The sequence below is a fragment of the Aspergillus caelatus genome (genome assembly GCF_009193585.1).
Source record: "Aspergillus caelatus strain CBS 763.97 unplaced genomic scaffold BDV27scaffold_7, whole genome shotgun sequence".
In the NCBI taxonomy this organism is placed as follows: Eukaryota; Fungi; Ascomycota; class Eurotiomycetes; order Eurotiales; family Aspergillaceae; genus Aspergillus; species Aspergillus caelatus.
This window is the reverse complement of record NW_022475270.1, coordinates 115,109-132,557: the sequence shown is the minus strand read 5'-3', so window position 1 is coordinate 132,557 and position 17,449 is coordinate 115,109. Positions and strand designations below refer to the sequence as shown.

Sequence of the window (17,449 nt, the reverse complement as noted above, 5' to 3'; positions counted from 1 at the left end):
GGCGCGATATCAGCGTTTTCGTATTCGTTCTCGTCCTGTCTCGTAGAAACAAAGTTATATCTCTCGTTGACTGTTAGGTACTGAGAAAGCGTGGGGATGTAAACTTCATTGCGTACCGGCCTTTGTTAGCCTCAAAACTACATCAATAAGTTAAAAAGAGCACCATTTCATTCCCACTTCAACTGTCGTTCTCTTACATAAAAGGCCTACCAATGGTTATAGAGCTCTAACCTCCTCAACCGAGAGATCGAAATAAAGGAACTAGTACATGGCAAGGTGTCTCAGAGACATTCGAGGTTGGGCCGTTCATATCATTACTCAGTCCTGAGTAGTATAATTCGCGAAAAATGAATCAACTTATCTAACACACGTTGACACCGGTATTTGCTATTGGTTAATGCCATCCTCCGAGCACACTGAGATCACCTAATCCTTTCTTATTCTCATCCTCTATCCTCGCTGAAGAGAGAGCATGTCCTATCTCAATACCAAGCACGTGGAACAGAATCTGAGAAAGTAATACTAGAAAATATCATACACTTTCCTCAAGGCTTGCCGTACAACAACCCATAGACATACTCCTCGTAGGCCCCCCGACCCTGATATTGCTCCTGTCCCACAATCCCGCCAGTGACAGAGCCCAACGCTCGAGCATAAACAATCTGATCATGAATGATTACCTCTTTGGTCAGGTTCGCGACAAAGACCTGACCACCACCTAGGTTAAACCGAGCAGTCAAACCCTCGTTGGCGGCAATACCACTAGTGGGCGGGTATGTGGCATTCGCACCCCACTGGCGCACTTCGACAGCCTTCTCGGCACAATTATTGTCCATGAATTGACCATTCTTGGAGATATACGCGTAGACATGCTCGGTATTATTGTAGTCGAGGAGGTCGTACCAGACCAGCGAGTAAGGGCCTAGGCTTGCGTGTCCCCAGTCCCAGTATTTGGGACTGGTGATGACAGACGCGTCGCCCCAGTTCTTATCGTGGTACCCAACACCGTCAGTCACTTTGAATTCGGTACCGTTGATGGTGAGATCGATGTTGGCTTGGGCATCGGGAACAGCATTTGACCAATGCAGATGTGGCAAGAGGAGGGTGTTTAGCCCATCGACATTTGGGTTGCAAGGATAGTGGGGTGGTGCGCGCTGCAGATATGGATAAGCTAGTTGTCGAGGTAATACTTGAATTAGACAGGGAGCTGCTCACGGATTTCAACCTAAACGTGCCCTTCACACCAATGCTAGGTGAGTTGATTTTGATCGCGTACTCAACGTTGGGCTTCTCGAGGTTGGTACCGTAGAAGCTGGCTCCTGAGCCGAGCCAGTTCCCAGTAATTCCATTCTCGTCATTGCTGATAATAGCACCTCCGGATGCCAGGGCCTCTCCAGAGAACTGTGTACCGTTGTCAAAGGTTCCAGAGATCTGGACAGTCAAGGGATGCGGGTTAGCAGCAAAATCGCCCATGTTGAAGAAAACGATGTTGATGGCCGCGCTGGTATTCCTAGAAAAGGCATCAAAGTACCAAAAATCAAAGGAAGTTCTGTTCGCTGGCGTTCTCATCTTAAACCCGTCGAGGTTGCCGGGAACCGAAAGACCCTCAACTTCGACACTGCCATTGTGATAGATCGGTGGAAGGTATAGGCGATTAGCCAGTGTTGGAGGCAGAAGAAGCCTGGAGGTGATTGCTGCTTTGAGGGCCCACATGGATTACTGAACTTGTATGCTTTGTAAGGTAAGGATCGTTGAGTTATCTGTGATAGAAGAAATACACCCTCCAAGCGACGCATCGGGCCTTTTTATAGCGTTTATTACCAGCGGCATATCCTGGGAAAATGCGGTAGTCATGATCGGAAATTGGTTTAATCTGCGCAAGACTTGAAAACAAGGGTGCCAGGAATAAAGTGCCAGTCGCCATACTAGTCGTACCCGTTTCCGTACTCGCGCTCCGAAACTTGAGCTATTTTAGTAATGTTTGTAGATCAATCGACTAGGGTTCTTGAGCATGTCTTGATCATTGACACCAGCTAAAGGATATAATGTTTACCCTTAATTACACTTCACCTTTCTTGCCCTACACGAATCCTACGCGATAGGCGCATTTTAGAGCTTTTCACCTCCTTCGTCCTGGCCACGTCCGAGTGAGATATTGAAGGAGTGTTTTACAAGAGCATCCTTTCAAAAGGTCCCTCACACTGGGAAAATATCGTGACTGTTCGTGTGAGCAAGACTGAGTTATATGCCCGGCTCAAGTCCTCACCGGTTCAATGTTTATCTGCGTGTAGAGCGATGGTTCTATGGGATTAGTTTACATATCAGTATTTTTGGCACTTGTTAATTTCCAGTACCCTCCGTAGCCTTTTCTTTTCGCAGTCACTCATAGGATATGACCTGACGATGCGAAAGCAGCGGGGCTCCACACTCCCAAACCAGTCTACCCACCAGGAACAGCCGATGTCTATCAGAGCCTTATATATATCACCATCGTTATTATGAGTGATTAGTTCTGACTGGACTTTGTCTCAAATTCACCCAAGCAAAAAAGCTGGCATTAAAAACACCCTATGGATACTGTGAAGATTGGCGGAAGTTCACAGGATACAGGTACTCCCGGTAAGATCTCTTCACCTGGACGAAGGTCTGTCTAGGATAGCAACGGCTTGATCCAAAACCAGCTACGGAACGATATTCCCATGAGTTTAAAGTAAATGTTTTGGACCCCGTGCATGATTGGTCGGCTATATTGCGTATCTACCTCATTTCAGGATGAATCCTGAACTGGGCTTCATGATAGTTTCCCAAGTTCTTGGTGCCCGAACTTTTGTTCAAATCGCTACCTAGCGTGGATTCCTGGGGAGAACGTATGTGCCTCTTTGTACATTCAGACATACCCGTCTTTAATGCTTTCACACGACCAATCTGTCATTACCGGTCGAGTGACAAGTGTGGTTTGGGGAGAGACTCATTATACCATCGATCCTAAGCTTCCAACGGTCTCAATAAACTGAATTTTCACAGAGGGCTTCATGCATTGGACAAAACCCGTGAGGAACGGCGTCTTGCGAGACATTAGCGACGACGTCTTTTGTTTCGGTATCTATGAACTCTTCCCGACACCCACCGAGAACACAGAGATCCGTCAGGAAATCTCGAAGTGCATTGAGACAAAGGACGCCAAACAGATCGGCTTTGATCGACTTATCTCAGATAATGTTACGTTTGCTTATTTCACCGATCTCTACGTTTTGCCGATATAGTAAAGGCCTGAAATGGGGGGGGGGGGGATTGGATCATGGTGATCGACTGCGTCTCACCCTTGCTGGTGCACTTTTCTTCCATTGTGAAGGCTCAGTTCGAGAGTCATATAGTGTTCATCAATGTATATCCATGAGTAGTAAAATGTGCTAAGCCAGCAAGGAAAAGAGCTACGTATACAAGTCGATGAAGGTTGTGTTTGAGCCAAGAGTAGGGAGAGGGTGGGGAATAAACTAGCGATATTGGAGGGACTAGCCTACTATGCACCTAGCAATCGGAGAGACGAAGCTCCTCCGGCCCGACGATAGGTGACAACTATGGGAGCGGTGTTGCCAGCTGGACCGTGTGGTGCAATTCCTCGGTGGAAACCCGGTGGATAAATTAGGGTTTATCGTCTTCTCTCGATCGGGATCTCCCAATACAGGTACCCGGAGCCACCACTTTCCGATTCATACCTGCTGCCCCGTCCAGGCAAGAATTTTGTGGAATCCTTGACTATAATAAATCACTTATTGTAGATAGCCATCTCGATGGCAAATGGGACGATAGGGTGAGGAAGTTTCCATTTTGCGTCGCCTTGTTAGTCACGACACAATCTTCGTATGGCTTTAACAACGGCGAGTACAACCCGACTACGGCAATGGAAGAGGTTAGAAGGCTATAGATGCATTCCCACTGTCAACCAGCCGTTAAAGGCATGTCCACCTTTGGTACGGAGTATGCGTTGAATCATGTTGTGGGGCTGCGTGCGAAGCGAGAGTTGTGGATCCAATCCTGCGCCAGGATCGTTCCAGAGTACGGACACTAAGACTAATTATCTTGTTGGCGCAATGGATGGAGAAGAAGGGAACTCGTTCCCCGGAAAGCTGTCAGACGCCACCCCAAAAAACGGTATTCAGTTGACAATGAAGATTCCGTATAGGAACTCGGCAAATGCTGGGATATCACTTGACATTTATACACTGTGGCATTGGAATTATATAAATGGATTGAGTCGCTACTTCAATTTCGTACCGATCGTAGATTTGAATAAAAATAAGTATGAACATCCGCTTCGAATCATGTAATATACAGTGGCATAGCCGGCATACCGATTGTAACTATCCTGGGCAAAACACATTATGGACACAGATTCCCAGCCAAAATCCTGCTCATTCATGAGCTTTGCAGCAAGGACTAAATAAGACCTACAAAGCTGCTTCCACGTGCTCAATCTGCTTGACCTTCATGTCTCCATGGTCCTCCTTGTTCTCCAATTGCGTAATCTGTGCTCCCAGACCCGTGCAAACATAAGAGGAGAACTCTTTGGTGGGAATCTTGTTCTGGAACATTTCGTCCAACTCCTCCAGGGATCGGTCTTTGGTCTCAGGCAGAAGGAAATACACGAAAGCGATCGCGGCAACAGAGAAACTGCCGTAAATAAACGTGACACGACCGCCGATAGAAGCTTGGACGTATGGATTGACGAAGTTGATTGGAACGGAGGTGACGAAGCTGCCGAGCGATGCCAACAGAAGAGTCCGTTCTCGCAATTGTCCTGTTCCAATTTCGCCGGACAGAATCCAAACACCCGGTCCCCATGATAAACCGTAGAAGACATACCAGAGAATGAGCATCGCCACGCAGCCATTTTGGGTCATCGTACTGAGGTTCTCTGTCCCATGTGCACTAGCGCCACCGACTCCCATCATCATGGCAGCCATGAGCAATGCACCCACGAGCATATTAATACGCCGTCCGAGCTTATCGAACGTGTACAGGGAGATGAGGTTGGCCACCAGACCGCAAGTCTGGACAATGACGTTCGACTTCAATGGATCCGGAAATCCCAGCTGTTCCATGAATGTAACAATAAAATTGTTGATGAACGAGATACCCTGAGCCTGCTGCAGGATTTGAGTGCCCATCGCGATGACGGTCCGTCGCAGGTTCACCCCGCGAAAGCAGTCTAGCAAGCTCGTTGCCTTATGGAATTCACGCTGCTCTTCCAGCTGGAGCTGTAAGAGCTGGATTTCCTCTCTTGCATTGTAGTCGGGCCCAAACAGAACTTTCATGGAAGCTTCGGCTTCCTGCAGCCGTCCGCGATAGACCAAGTATCGAGGGGTCTCGGGAAGAAAGGCATATCCAAGCACGATTCCTACCGGAACGAAGAGCTGACAGAGAATGACCGTGCTAAGGGGGCATTCAGTCAAGCCGAGCGATTCAAGGAGAAATAGGCCAGAGAAGACATGGTACTCACAGATAGGCCCATTCACTTTTGATGTTCTGGCAGAGGAAAACCACCAGTGTCCCCATGAAACCACCGAATGTATTCCAAATGGAGTAGGCTGTCAGAAACGCACCTGGACAGATATGGTCAGCATTCACGTCCTGTCCGTCACCATATCGCCTTGTCCATTTACGAACCTCGAACCTTGGTGGGAGCACATTCGGACTGATACATCGGTACCACATTGGAGGCCACTCCGATGCCGGAATACGCAACGATACGGCCGACAACAAGCTGCCAGAAGGAAGTGATAGCGGACGCCTCGAGAACCGTTCCAACCGTCAGGAGACCCGACATCACCAACAGTGTCGGCTTCCTTCCCAAGTGCGAACATAACCAAGGAGCTGCGAGACATCCGAGAATGATACCAGCCGAGCCGGTGCCTGTGCCGGCCGACTGCTTCTCCGAGGGAAGACTGTATCCACCAGTGCTTGGGTTATACTCTCCATAATGTTTGTTAAACTGCTGAAGACCTAACGCACCTCCCCACCAGGAGTTGTCAAACCCGAATCCCATCGCGCCCAAGGAGACGAAGCATCCGATGAACACGAGACGGGCATTGAGCTCCTGATAGAGAGCAGACTGCCTGAAGGACCCTAACATATTGCCGGTGGTCGCAAACCAGGCACAACTAAATTGGGTTAAAAGTGAGATTCAATGCCTTACACATCGTGACGGGTACAAGAGTTCCCCGGCATACTACTTATATTTATACATTAAACACCACATCAAGTCGGGGAAGCGAAAAGCGGAGCGGTATACGGACAAGATCGCTGGATCATGAGACTAACGAAGCTACCGACGCCATGAACTTTGGATTGGCACGTTCATGGCAGCCTTGCTCTGCTCTCCCCATTTAGTCTATTTGTGGGGGGTAAACGTACGCCCGCAGGGGATTCCATTGGGACGATTAGGGCTAACTCCACGAGATCGGGGAAGCCAGAACCCCCATGGGGCCATGTGTGGGTGGACTGGATTTACTTCGGGTGATGTTGTGGGGAAGAGTCTTTTCGGGTTTCGAATTTTGAATCTTTTGAAGCTACCGATGAAACTTCCCGATGGAATTCCGGTTGCTTCGAACTTCCATTCTCGGCCCCGGTTTGGACCCGCCCCGGTTTTTCTTCGTTGTCAAGTAGTTGGTGGCTCCAATTACCCTTTTCGGTCCCATGGTGGATGCGGCAATTCTGGTGATAATCTCGCAACGAGGTCGAAAAGTGGATTTGCTCTCCTATTCATGTCGTCATATTTCTCATCTGCCTAGATCTGGAAATTTGAAATAAGACACAGAATCCCTCACCCTTTCCGAATACCAGAGAGAAACTCTCATTGCATTCCAGTTGATTGGACTCCAGATCTCACAATGGCACAGGCTGAGCGTCTCCCGACATTTGCTTCCAAGCCCCGGGTGTTTATCCTCAGTGACATCTCCAATGAGCCCGACGATGCCGAATCCCTGGTGCGGTATCTTCTCTACTCAAATCAGTTCCAGACCGAGGGATTGGTCGCTTGTACATCGACATGGATGAAAACCAAGGTGTGTCCACAGGACATGCATAAGATTATAGATGGCTACGAGAAAGTAGTCGACAATCTGAATGCCCACGCCAATCCACAGGATCCGTACCCGACGGCGGAATACATGAGAAGCCTGATTAAGAAAGGCGCTGAGGTATGTCTCCCTGACAATGTGCGCTTTTCGTTGGGGAATCACCAGCTGACGCAACTGCGATAGACATATGGAATGTCCGCGGTCGGAGACGATATTCCGCTCAGCGAGGGTGGACAATTACTACTAGAGCGCATCGAGGCTGATTCGACCGAGCCTCTCTGGATTTTGTGCTGGGGTGGCACCAATGTCCTCGCATCGGTCTTGCTCAAGATTCAAAATACTAAGTCAGAAGAAGTTGCCGCAGCACTCCGATCGAGGCTGCGTGTCTATACGATTTCTGACCAGGATGATACCGGTGTATGGATCCGCAACAGATACCCCGATATCTTCTATATTTGTTCAGTTCACGGATGGAACATGTACGGTATGGCAGCATGGTGCGGTATCTCTGGTGATGGCTGGTACGGATTTGATAAAGGCGGTCCCGACCCTACCAAGATCAGCAAGGAATGGATTCGGGAGAATATTCAGATCGGCCCTCTTGGTTCAACATACCCAGACTACATGTTCATCCCCGAGGGTGATACACCAACCTTCCTTTACCTGATTCAGAATGGTCTTGGAGTGCCAGAGCGCCCAGAGTGGGGCTCATGGGGAGGTCGCTACATCGCTACGGACATCAGCGCCAAAGGTCTCCGCAATGGACACTACAGTGACACCGTCGATGAAGCGGTTGGATTAGACGGACGCACGCACAAGTCCAACCACGCAACAATCTGGAGGTGGCGCGATGCCTTCCAAAACGACTTTGCGGCCCGGATACAGTGGACGCTCTCGCCTGAGCTGAGCAAGGCCAATCACCAACCTGTCATCGTCCTGAACGGCAGCAAAGGATTGGAGCCCTTGCATGTCGAGTTGGAGGCGGGTTCGACATTCGAGCTCGACGCTTCCGAGACATACGACCCGGACACAAACGATTCACTGACATTCAAATGGTATCAGTACAAAGACCCGAGTGCGACGCAGTGGTCTGTCCACCACGAGGTTGGACAGCTGCAATTTGAACCCCTCAACCCCACTGGTAGCAAGGTCAAGGTGACTGTGCCGCCTCCGGAAAAGTGTTGTCTTGAGCTTATCAGTCGCGAAGCGCTCCCTAGAGGACAACTGCTGCACATCGTGTTGGAGGTGAAAGACAACGGAACCCCGCCGCTGACCAGCTACCGACGAGTCACTGTCCAAACTTTGAACGAGAAGCTGCTCGGTGGCGGTGGTGGTGCGGAGGCTATTGGTGACGTGATGAGAGACATGATGTAACGTGATATGATATAGACAAATTTATTAATTGATTCAAGACATTCGTAGATGCTTCCGCCTTTCGTTATTTCCTGCTGGCTACTGGCGACTAAGTATATCTTCGTCATGGAACGTAGTCCGACTTGCCACTGCAAGGACGGCGAAGGTCTTTAGTCTATCACTTTATTCTGGTCAACCCACGCCCGGATGTCCCAGAAATTTCGGCATTTATGCATGGTATTGAAATCCACGTAGCGACCCAGAGGCGCCGTATCATCTGCCACGATCATCACCGGCGTAACATCCGCTGTGCACATCACGTTTAAGCGCAGGGTCTCGAGGCAATGGTCTACGTGGCCGCTTAGAATTAGAGAGATCTTTATACAAGGTACACAGCTACTGACCGATATGTGTGGCTGTAATGGCGGAATCTTCTGGCCCAAATTGGGCCGCTGGATACCCGAACTCTTCCTCATATTCCTTCTGATAAATCTTTAGCCGAACCATGTGCTACACGTCTCTAGTCAATAAGTCGTCTCCGAGGAGGGGCAGGGTTTTTGACTGACCAAGCAGTGCAGCTGATGAAACACCTCCAGGTACCCTACGTAACCCTCGCCTTTCTTTTCAGGAGTTCGGAGCCAGCTCACAGTCGACGATTTATTGAGCAAGGGGAGCTTAGCCTCTGGGATGTTGATGCCCGGTGCTGTCGACCTCAGCTTCAATCTAATGACTGCAGAATATATTTCTCGGAGAAAGAATTCATCTTACCTATGAACAATTTCTGCCATGCGGCTTCTGTTTTGTTGGTAGGCCGACCCCGATAGACAGATGGCTGCTCAAAGTCACCAGCTATATTATGCGATGTATATCGGATGATCCCTGCCTCTATAACGGGCGCTACTCTAGATTTAGCTACAATACAAGGTGCCTATACGTCCAACTTACGCACAGTAGGCAGAAAGGCGGGAGGTGCATGCCTGATCTGTAGCGACAGTCTGATATCTGAATGTGAGAAAGCCGAACGTAGTGAAAAAGAAAGCTAGTTGGAGGAACCAGGGCAATGTGCGGGCCAGCAAGGAGTGAGGGGAGGTAGACAATGCACTGGAGTCCACATGGATGTATTGCTGCCTCTGAAGCAACGTATGCGCTGAGTGTCGAATTTCCTGTAGGGGGCGTTTCATGGTGGTCAGGTCGCACAATGACCCTCTCGGCAAGCTTCCTGAGGATAGACAGTAATGTGATTGTTAATGTTACGGTTAAATGTTGACGGCACAAAGAAGAGCGTCCATGAGACAACTTGCTTACTATGTCATACAAGGATAGATGTCGTCGTTGAACACTGAATCTAGATATTATGGCCGTGTAGCTGCCTAAGTAATGTGCGGAGGCGTACATCCCAATTCTTCACTTAGGCTTATTCTTCAATATCTCCATATCATGTCACATAGCAGGGTAACATTACACGGAATAGCCCCGAACCTTGGCATGTAGTCCATGCTTAGGCCCTAACTAACACGAGGTCAGTGTGCATCCATGTACATCCATGTGTAACAAGATAGCTGTGAAAGCATCGGAGGATTATCAAGGCCCGCCAGCGATAGTTACATTTTTCTCCTGAGCAGCAGCCTTGGCACCACGAAACCCAATACCTTACTTGAGGAGTGAATCCCAACTGTCCTCAGACTCGTACGGCCTTAGCTAATCATTTGTTAGCATCCTGAATCCAGTGACGGATCATGATCCCGGACTCTGTGGCTCTGTCTGCTGGGTATAGGACCAGCAAGTCTTGGCAAAACTACTCATGTAGGAGGCAACATCTTGCCAATCAAATCGCCTTATATGAGCCAAGAGAATATAGATCCACAACCAAGTATGGAATAAACAGTGCGGATATTACGGCGTCCCCGCAATCGTAGATACGCCGGCGGATGCCGTTCCTTGGCGACTTAGGCCCCTCATGCAGGATTTCATAGTTGCTTAAGATCCAGCCTAGCGCTTACGTGAACATGTGTGATTCCAATAAACTCGTTTGCGGTACTCCATTGGCAACTTGTGAGAACATCGAAGAAGATCATAAGACCCTGGAGGGATGATAGTGATAACCTAACCTGTCCAGCTTAGTACGGAAAGGTAGCGTGACTGAGATCAGGACAATGGAGGTAGGCCCATTGTCTCAACCCATTCGCGGATCTCCCAGAAGTTCCGACACGTGTGCATGGTATTGAAATCAGGGGTGCGTCTCTGAAAGGCATGGGGGTCATCTATAAACATTAAGGGTGTCACGTCCGACACGCACATAAGGGTAATGCGCAGGAGTTCAATACAGTGATCTGAATATTGCGTTAGTATCCGACTCTGGACGGTGCTCGAATTTGCCAATGATGGTAGAAGTACCTATATGGGTCTTCTTTACTGCTTCATTCCCAGGGCCACTTCCATCTGGCCATTCACCAAAATGGTCGTAGTAGCTATTCTTATGGACTTCCAAGCGGAGTGTATTCTAACCGTGATCAAATCAACAATCCACCTTGCAGATGAAAGAAAAGACGTGAACCTACTATGCAATGTAACTGGTGGAAGACCTCAACCAAGGCAGCGAATGCATCCCCAGCCTTGTGATCAAGAGCTGGAGGCGCGGGGAACCAGTTCAACCTTGCCGGACCGGACTTATTGAGTAATTCTAGTTTGTCTCTTGGCACCCCGATAGCAGGAGCTAGTTGGCTTAGCGTTGCGTTTATGATGGAGAAGTGGTGTTGCTTACTTTCCCAGAGCGCTTTCCATGATGATTCAGTAAGATTGCTGGGTTGTCCCCGATAGTTCGAAGGTTTTTCGAATTCGTTTTCGAAAGGTTTGGAATCATATTTGATAAGCCCTTCTTCAATAAGAGGAGCTGAGGTTTGAGTTAGATGGTATCATTTGACCGTATTGTGCGTAAAGCAAGTGTGACACGTAGGAGAGAAAAGGTGTGGAAGCATACAGTATGGTGACAGTTGGTGAGTACATTGTAGAGTGCTTGGCTCCATGGTAAATGCAATTAGGGCCAGCGAAAGAGAAACACAGAAGGCCAGAATGTGGATGATCCAGGTGAGCCTGTCCCTCAGCGGCCCCAGGGATTTCTCTTTCAAAGGGATCTGTTGTTCAAGGAATGGTTGGGTTGGACTCGAGCTATCCTCCGAGGTACTTTCAGCTGACCTTCGAGGTACCATGACTGTTGTTCTTGGTAGGCGCAGAAAAAGTAGTATGACTGAGATAAAACAATGGAGAACGGGAAATGCTCCTGTTCCTGGGAGAAAGGCGAGCTGAAACTGGTTGGATAACTTCTATGTTTGAGTTTTCTGCAGTTGAACAGAAATAACAAACAACACTCAGTGATACACGTACTTCTAGCATAGCCAAAGGATCAGATACCCTGGCATGGATGAATGTAACGTTACTGCGTTGTGCTTCCGGGGGTCGGTGATCATTTGCATCCGGTCTCAGATATGATGAGTGGACTAATGTCCAAAACTTTTTACCGTAGTCTGAATGCTATATAAGTCCCTAAACTTGCGGTCCTCGAATTCCCCTTGCTGTAAGCGGCACAAACCAAAGCCTTTCAATCTGTTTTTATAGTCATTTAACGAGAAAGACCCGAGCGAGAATGAAGACCTTCATGCCCCTTATTTCCCTTTTCATGGTCATAGGGATGACCTCTGCCGCTCCCACCTCAAAGGTATGGGCGAATGCAACAGCCAGCAATGTGAAGTATAGAGCATTAATGAATGCGAAACAGGTCGCCGCTGAACACGATGTCTCCCCGGAAAGCGCCCACTCATTCAACATTAACGCCTACAGTCCTCCCCCTCCCGATCGCAAGGTCGATGATGCCTTGCACCGCAGGGAGGAGGTTACTCCGGAAGGTGCAAATCTTTTCATCATTCATTCTTATGGTGATCGGCCATCAGAACACAAAGTCGATAATACGGTAGAGCAACAAAACGAGGACAATGTTGACGGCGCTCGTATCTTCAATGCTATCGAGGCCTATACTCCCTGAGCATGCCGAAGCCTCATTATCATATGCAGTGCGTGGAAGAGGGATGATGCCTTGGGCTATCCGTGTATTTTCACCAGTGACTCCTGATAAGATAATATATGCACATCGGGTACGCTACACAAAGACCATAATATGATAAAGTCGTAAGGCAGATAAATGAGGTCAACGACCATTGGGATACAGCTAATATATACTAGTTTATATACATCTGTGTTGATTGTGCTGGTATCGGTTTCATAGTACAGCCTGAGGCTCCGAGGAATGCATTTCACGGACAGTAGAAGGAAACACACGTTAAAGGCCCATACAAAGCCGTACCTTAGGGATCCCTAGGAGAAACATGCTCTACAAACTCCACACTACCGATCTTCACCGTATCGTCCCTTGTAATGTTACCCGCAGCATCTTGTCAAACCGTACTGCCATATCTTCCAGCGTATGCCCACGCGTTTCAGGGTATCCGAAATACACGGTGATTTCGTAGGCGATCAACACGGCAACGAAAACCAAATAGTACTTCCAACCTATATTATCGAGGGTGATAGGGTTGACGAAAGTCTTGAACATGTTCCCGAAAGCCACTGAAACCCACGCGAGACTGAGGCCCCGTGAGCGTAGCTGATATGGCCATACTTCGCATGGGTAGGCTGTGAGGAGATGTGTCCTGCGCACGCAGGTTAGTATATACAATTATGATGTTGTGTTGTATATAATATAAGAGCTTCGATGAGGAAAGGGACAAGCAGGACCGAGCAAATACTTTCTTGCGTAGTTAGTTTCATCCTCAAAGGTACATTCAGAGAATCTACTGTTCATTTCATGTTGAGCTTGAGCCTCTTGGTCTTGTTTCCAATCCCCCCAAGCATCAATGCCATAGCCTCGATGCAGTAACCAGGAAACACCCAGCGCTGTATTGTAAATATAGCCAGTTCCTGCAATTCATCAATATCTGGCACATTCTCGGCCAGCCACGGATTGAGAGCTGCGATAGTTACAAACACCGAAGATGCAAAGACCCTAGAATGTTAGTCCATCATCCCTAGTGGTAAGCGAAATTAGCACTCACGAATGGATGATAATTTCCGTTGACGAAGATGGCTCGCTGAATCTCCTTGCAGCAACCCGAATATATTGACTGCAGCTATAGACAGTCGTTTGGCAGATTTCAAGTAAGGGCTGTGGAAGACGAATGTCCGAAGGAAAACTGCATGCAAAAAGGAAAAATGGGCGAAAGATTATGTCCTTCGCGGAATGATGACAAAGAGCTATCATGGCGTCTCGAGTGGAGAGGTTTGTTTGGGCCAAGTCAGACTTAATACTTTGCGGAATCAAATCGTACCAGTTGTTTAACTGCACATCCAGCTCCACTGAAACATTCAGGCTAGAACTCATTAGTCGGATGATAACTCCTTCCTCTCGTCCCCTGCATTCATCCCTTGTCACGTAGTCTGCTTGGAGAAGATACTATTGATCATCGGCATACATGGCGTGATGCACGCGATTCAGAAGTCGACGTGCCGACAGCTCAGCTAGCCAGGCAAGTAATGATGGAGTCGGAGGATCCCCGCATAGTGGAAGATGTAACCTATCAACGAGGTTCTCAATACCACTTCGTGGCAGGTGATGCTCTTCAATGAGATCGCTGAAATACGCAGGTCAGCCATGATTGGAAAGAAAATGGTGGTTGCCTGACCATTCAAGCGAAAAGATCGCCCAGCACAATTGTATTAGTGATTGACTTCGACCTTCGCGCATATCTGAAGATGGCTTGGACCTAATAGGTCATTCAGCTTCTACTAACATCACTGCGACCTAGACTCAATTCGGGCTCACCTTAGCCAGAGTCGCTGGAAGCTGGTGGATGCCATGTGAACAAGCTTCCAAGCATCGAGTGGTCGAGCGAGATAGTTGTAATACAGGGCGGCAAGATACAGACATTGCGGAAGGGCAGGCGTATGGATAGCCGTATTCAAGTAAGCGTCTAGAATGATAGACAATGCCGGCAAGAGGTAGACACTTCCAGGATACCAGTCTGCATCAAGACTTTTCGGAGGTTGCATTGTCGCAGCTTCTGCTAATGCCAGCATCAATAGCACGAAGCCGGTCTCTAAAGACGCCTGCAAAGGTTCCGATACCACCGAGTGGTAATGCGCGATGCAGTCCTCAACGGAGAGAATCGGATGTTGCAGGTTGACTGTTTGGAAGTAAACATCCATTAGGCTATCTGTCGTCGCACGATTCAATAATGGCTTCTCTGGAGTGATCCTCGATTGCAATGTTACTTTCAACTGATCGGGTAGCGTTCGGCGCTCCTCTATCCGAAGAAAAACATCACTTGGGTAATCGCCCAGGAGTGGTCTCACTAAAGGGCAGGACAACAGGGATCCGGTGGTTGTTGAGTGCCATAGTGGTATAGTCATCGGAGGTATATCTACTGTCTTTGAAATTCGGGAAGTCCCGCTTGAAGCGGTCGGGGTATTATTAGATACGCCAGATCCGGCGGGCGATGTAAAACAGACACTGAGGGAGTGATAGGTCTGATCTTGCAATGCATGGGCGTCAAGGCGGATTCAGCCGCTGTATGTGCGGTTCTTAGCTGGCTGAGAGCATTCGAATGTTCTCTCAGCGCAGACTCTATCTGGTCCAGCCGTCCTGCAATGGCAGATAACGAAGCCTCCGCGTGAAACCTGGCGGACATTTGGAGAGAGGGAAAAAGCAAAAGAAGAAAAAGAATATCTCCATGGTTGAAGCGTAATTACCTTCGTTGTTGAACATCTACATATCGGCATTCGACATCGGAAGCCGCGCAATTTACGCAAACAGGTCGTTCGCCATTGCATTTTCGTTTTCTGGGGTTGCGGGTCGGTCTGGGTTAATATATTGTGTGCCTTGCCTCTCTAGTTTACCTCTGACGACAGAATGTACAAGCTATCGTAGCTCAACGAGGACCACGTTGCTCGTAGTAGTCCGTTGACCTTGACATTGCTGTTGGACGGAGGAGACGTCGTTCCCCGAGTCTGATAATCCGTCGTTCCACGTGACGTGTCTGGTAAGTCGGGTCTACCAAGAATGATATGAACTGTCCTTGAATCTTTATCATCATGTGTCTACCTTCTGTTTCTGATTTTAAACCCTAACTGAATCGTTGTGTTATCCTTTTCTTGCTACATCGTACGAGGTGGTCATCACTTTATCATTTCCATGAACAAGAAGTCCAGTCCCGGTATCGCAACTAGCGAAACTATGCACTAGGTCTGGAACTTGAATCCACGATTGCAAGAAATCACACAACCAGTAGTCCAGGGAGAGTCAGATCCCGAGAACATACCGACCACGGCGGCAATTTCTTTCCAATACGCTGGTCGGCGACCACCCATCTTCTCAATAGTCAACTTGACTAGCGAAGGGTCATCCACACCTTCGCGCACCGCAGACAGAGGGCAGTTCAATTAGAAGAGCTCCATTTGTTTCCAGAACTTCTCACCAGCGGCGAAGTACATATAATCCTTGCTTCGAGGCTTTTGATCAACAGGGAGTGTCCTATCGCCTGCAGGTACTCTCCGATGACATCCCCATTTTGTCGGTGGAAGCTGCCTCTACTATGGGCTGGGAGCGTTATTCTCATCAGCAATTTGGTATTGACCGTTTCAGAGCTTCGGGGCACCCAGGTGAACTTTTTAAAATGTTTGATTTGACGCCGGATGGCGTCGCTAAGCGCGCGGTTCTCACGGTATCTTTCTACGCCAGAGAATCTTCCGTCAAGAAGCAGCAGCAGACTGTGTTGTTCCCGATCCGGCGGGCATTTGCACCGATTTTGTGATTGTGAAGGTTTCGCGATCATAGTCCAATGGTGTAAAGTTTCAAAATAGATGAGAAACAAATATACGCTATATTGTTGTTTGGTTTGCTTTCTAAAATAGACCAGTGCCAACTGTCCCTAAGATTTAACCCCCAGTGTGAGGATGTCGAGATCTCTCGAAGCAACTCTCCGCGATATCGTCCCTTGGGCCTTCTGTTGCCGGTTAAATCCCTGCTATAATCGATGTCGTTCTTTCCTTATTGCACAGGCGGTCGCCAAGGAGTTGATCAAGGCCAATGTAACCGGAAGCATCGTCTTCGTGGCCAGCATGAGTGGATATGTCTCTAATAAGAGGGTCGACACCGCCGGATAAAATGCCTCCAAAGCTGCTGTTCACCAGCTTACTCGTTCATTAGCTGCTGAATGGGGCTCGCGGGTCGGCATGCCACTCATTCGAGTCAACTCTCTGTCTCCTGGCTATATTCGCACTGCAGCAAGGGCTGAAGCGCTGCAGAAGCCTGGTATGGAGGCTCAATGGACTGGTGATAACATGTTGTTCCGCCTGAGTACTGTGGATGAATTTCGTGCCCCGGTCTTGTTCATGCTTGGAGACGGCAGTAGCTTTATGACCGGTACGGATCTGCATGTTGATGGAGGACATTGTTCCTGGTAGTCTCACGTGCGCCCTGGTTACTACTTCAAAAACTGTGATTTCTTTTTCTTCTTCTTTCTTTTTTTTTTTTTTTTTTGAATGGTTGAATCCTTGACAGTTGAATATTAGACCGAATATCTTAGTACAACGGCCTATTAGGGTGGTGACGATTTAGAATCCAACCTTGACAGAAAGCGGGACTTGAAATCGTCAAGAAGTCTCACTACGTGGCTATCGTATTACTACAAGATGTGTGAAACCCATTGGATAATAAACCATCAGGTTAATATCCTTGACGGACAGATGATAGCACAAACCTAGTATCCAGTTATACAGCGATTGTCTGCCCTTCATTGATCGTTGTCGTGATCAGCATTACGCCGAACCAGCTGTGGTGAGAAAGTCAAGTTGGCACTATAATATGATTGACTAGGTATTGGTACTCCATTCAAATTCCTATAAATAAGCTCAGAGAAAGGGTGAAATCTTCCTAGACTTGATTGCTCGCACCATGGGTGGCGTAAACCTAG

At 48.3% G+C, this 17,449-nt stretch overlaps 7 protein-coding genes across 7 annotated transcripts; 2 read left to right on the top strand and 5 right to left on the bottom strand.

Moving 5' to 3' along the window:
* Window positions 1–545: 545 nt before the first annotated feature.
* Window positions 546–1,713, bottom strand: BDV27DRAFT_152586 (uncharacterized protein; the record flags this gene model as incomplete). Its single annotated transcript, XM_032071594.1, has 2 exons — window positions 546–1,154; window positions 1,216–1,713. The coding sequence occupies 2 exons, from the start codon at window positions 1,711–1,713 to the stop codon at window positions 546–548; spliced, it is 1,107 nt and encodes a 368-aa protein (XP_031933010.1).
* A 2,735-nt stretch (window positions 1,714–4,448) lies between these two features.
* Window positions 4,449–6,133, bottom strand: BDV27DRAFT_171663 (general substrate transporter; the record flags this gene model as incomplete). Its single annotated transcript, XM_032075655.1, has 3 exons — window positions 4,449–5,433; window positions 5,501–5,603; window positions 5,668–6,133. The coding sequence occupies 3 exons, from the start codon at window positions 6,131–6,133 to the stop codon at window positions 4,449–4,451; spliced, it is 1,554 nt and encodes a 517-aa protein (XP_031933009.1).
* A 757-nt stretch (window positions 6,134–6,890) lies between these two features.
* On the top strand, window positions 6,891–8,453 carry BDV27DRAFT_171662 (uncharacterized protein; the record flags this gene model as incomplete). The annotated part of the gene is made up of 3 exons (XM_032075654.1): window positions 6,891–7,064; window positions 7,107–7,199; window positions 7,263–8,453. 3 exons carry the CDS (start codon window positions 6,891–6,893, stop codon window positions 8,451–8,453), a joined length of 1,458 nt encoding a protein of 485 aa, XP_031933008.1.
* Window positions 8,454–8,602: 149 nt separating this feature from the next.
* Window positions 8,603–9,613, bottom strand: BDV27DRAFT_152583 (oxidase ustYa family protein; the record flags this gene model as incomplete). The annotated part of the gene is made up of 5 exons (XM_032071593.1): window positions 8,603–8,781; window positions 8,837–8,942; window positions 8,999–9,135; window positions 9,201–9,329; window positions 9,382–9,613. The coding sequence occupies 5 exons, from the start codon at window positions 9,611–9,613 to the stop codon at window positions 8,603–8,605; spliced, it is 783 nt and encodes a 260-aa protein (XP_031933007.1).
* A 964-nt stretch (window positions 9,614–10,577) lies between these two features.
* On the bottom strand, window positions 10,578–11,638 carry BDV27DRAFT_152582 (oxidase ustYa family protein; the record flags this gene model as incomplete). Its single annotated transcript, XM_032071592.1, has 5 exons — window positions 10,578–10,762; window positions 10,827–10,932; window positions 10,991–11,145; window positions 11,194–11,322; window positions 11,410–11,638. The coding sequence occupies 5 exons, from the start codon at window positions 11,636–11,638 to the stop codon at window positions 10,578–10,580; spliced, it is 804 nt and encodes a 267-aa protein (XP_031933006.1).
* A 434-nt stretch (window positions 11,639–12,072) lies between these two features.
* On the top strand, window positions 12,073–12,468 carry BDV27DRAFT_152581 (uncharacterized protein; the record flags this gene model as incomplete). The annotated part of the gene is made up of 2 exons (XM_032071591.1): window positions 12,073–12,144; window positions 12,205–12,468. 2 exons carry the CDS (start codon window positions 12,073–12,075, stop codon window positions 12,466–12,468), a joined length of 336 nt encoding a protein of 111 aa, XP_031933005.1.
* Window positions 12,469–13,530: 1,062 nt separating this feature from the next.
* Window positions 13,531–15,264, bottom strand: BDV27DRAFT_140832 (fungal specific transcription factor domain-containing protein; the record flags this gene model as incomplete). Its single annotated transcript, XM_032069733.1, has 5 exons — window positions 13,531–13,932; window positions 13,966–14,110; window positions 14,302–14,928; window positions 14,958–15,155; window positions 15,248–15,264. 5 exons carry the CDS (start codon window positions 15,262–15,264, stop codon window positions 13,531–13,533), a joined length of 1,389 nt encoding a protein of 462 aa, XP_031933004.1.
* Window positions 15,265–17,449: the final 2,185 nt, after the last annotated feature.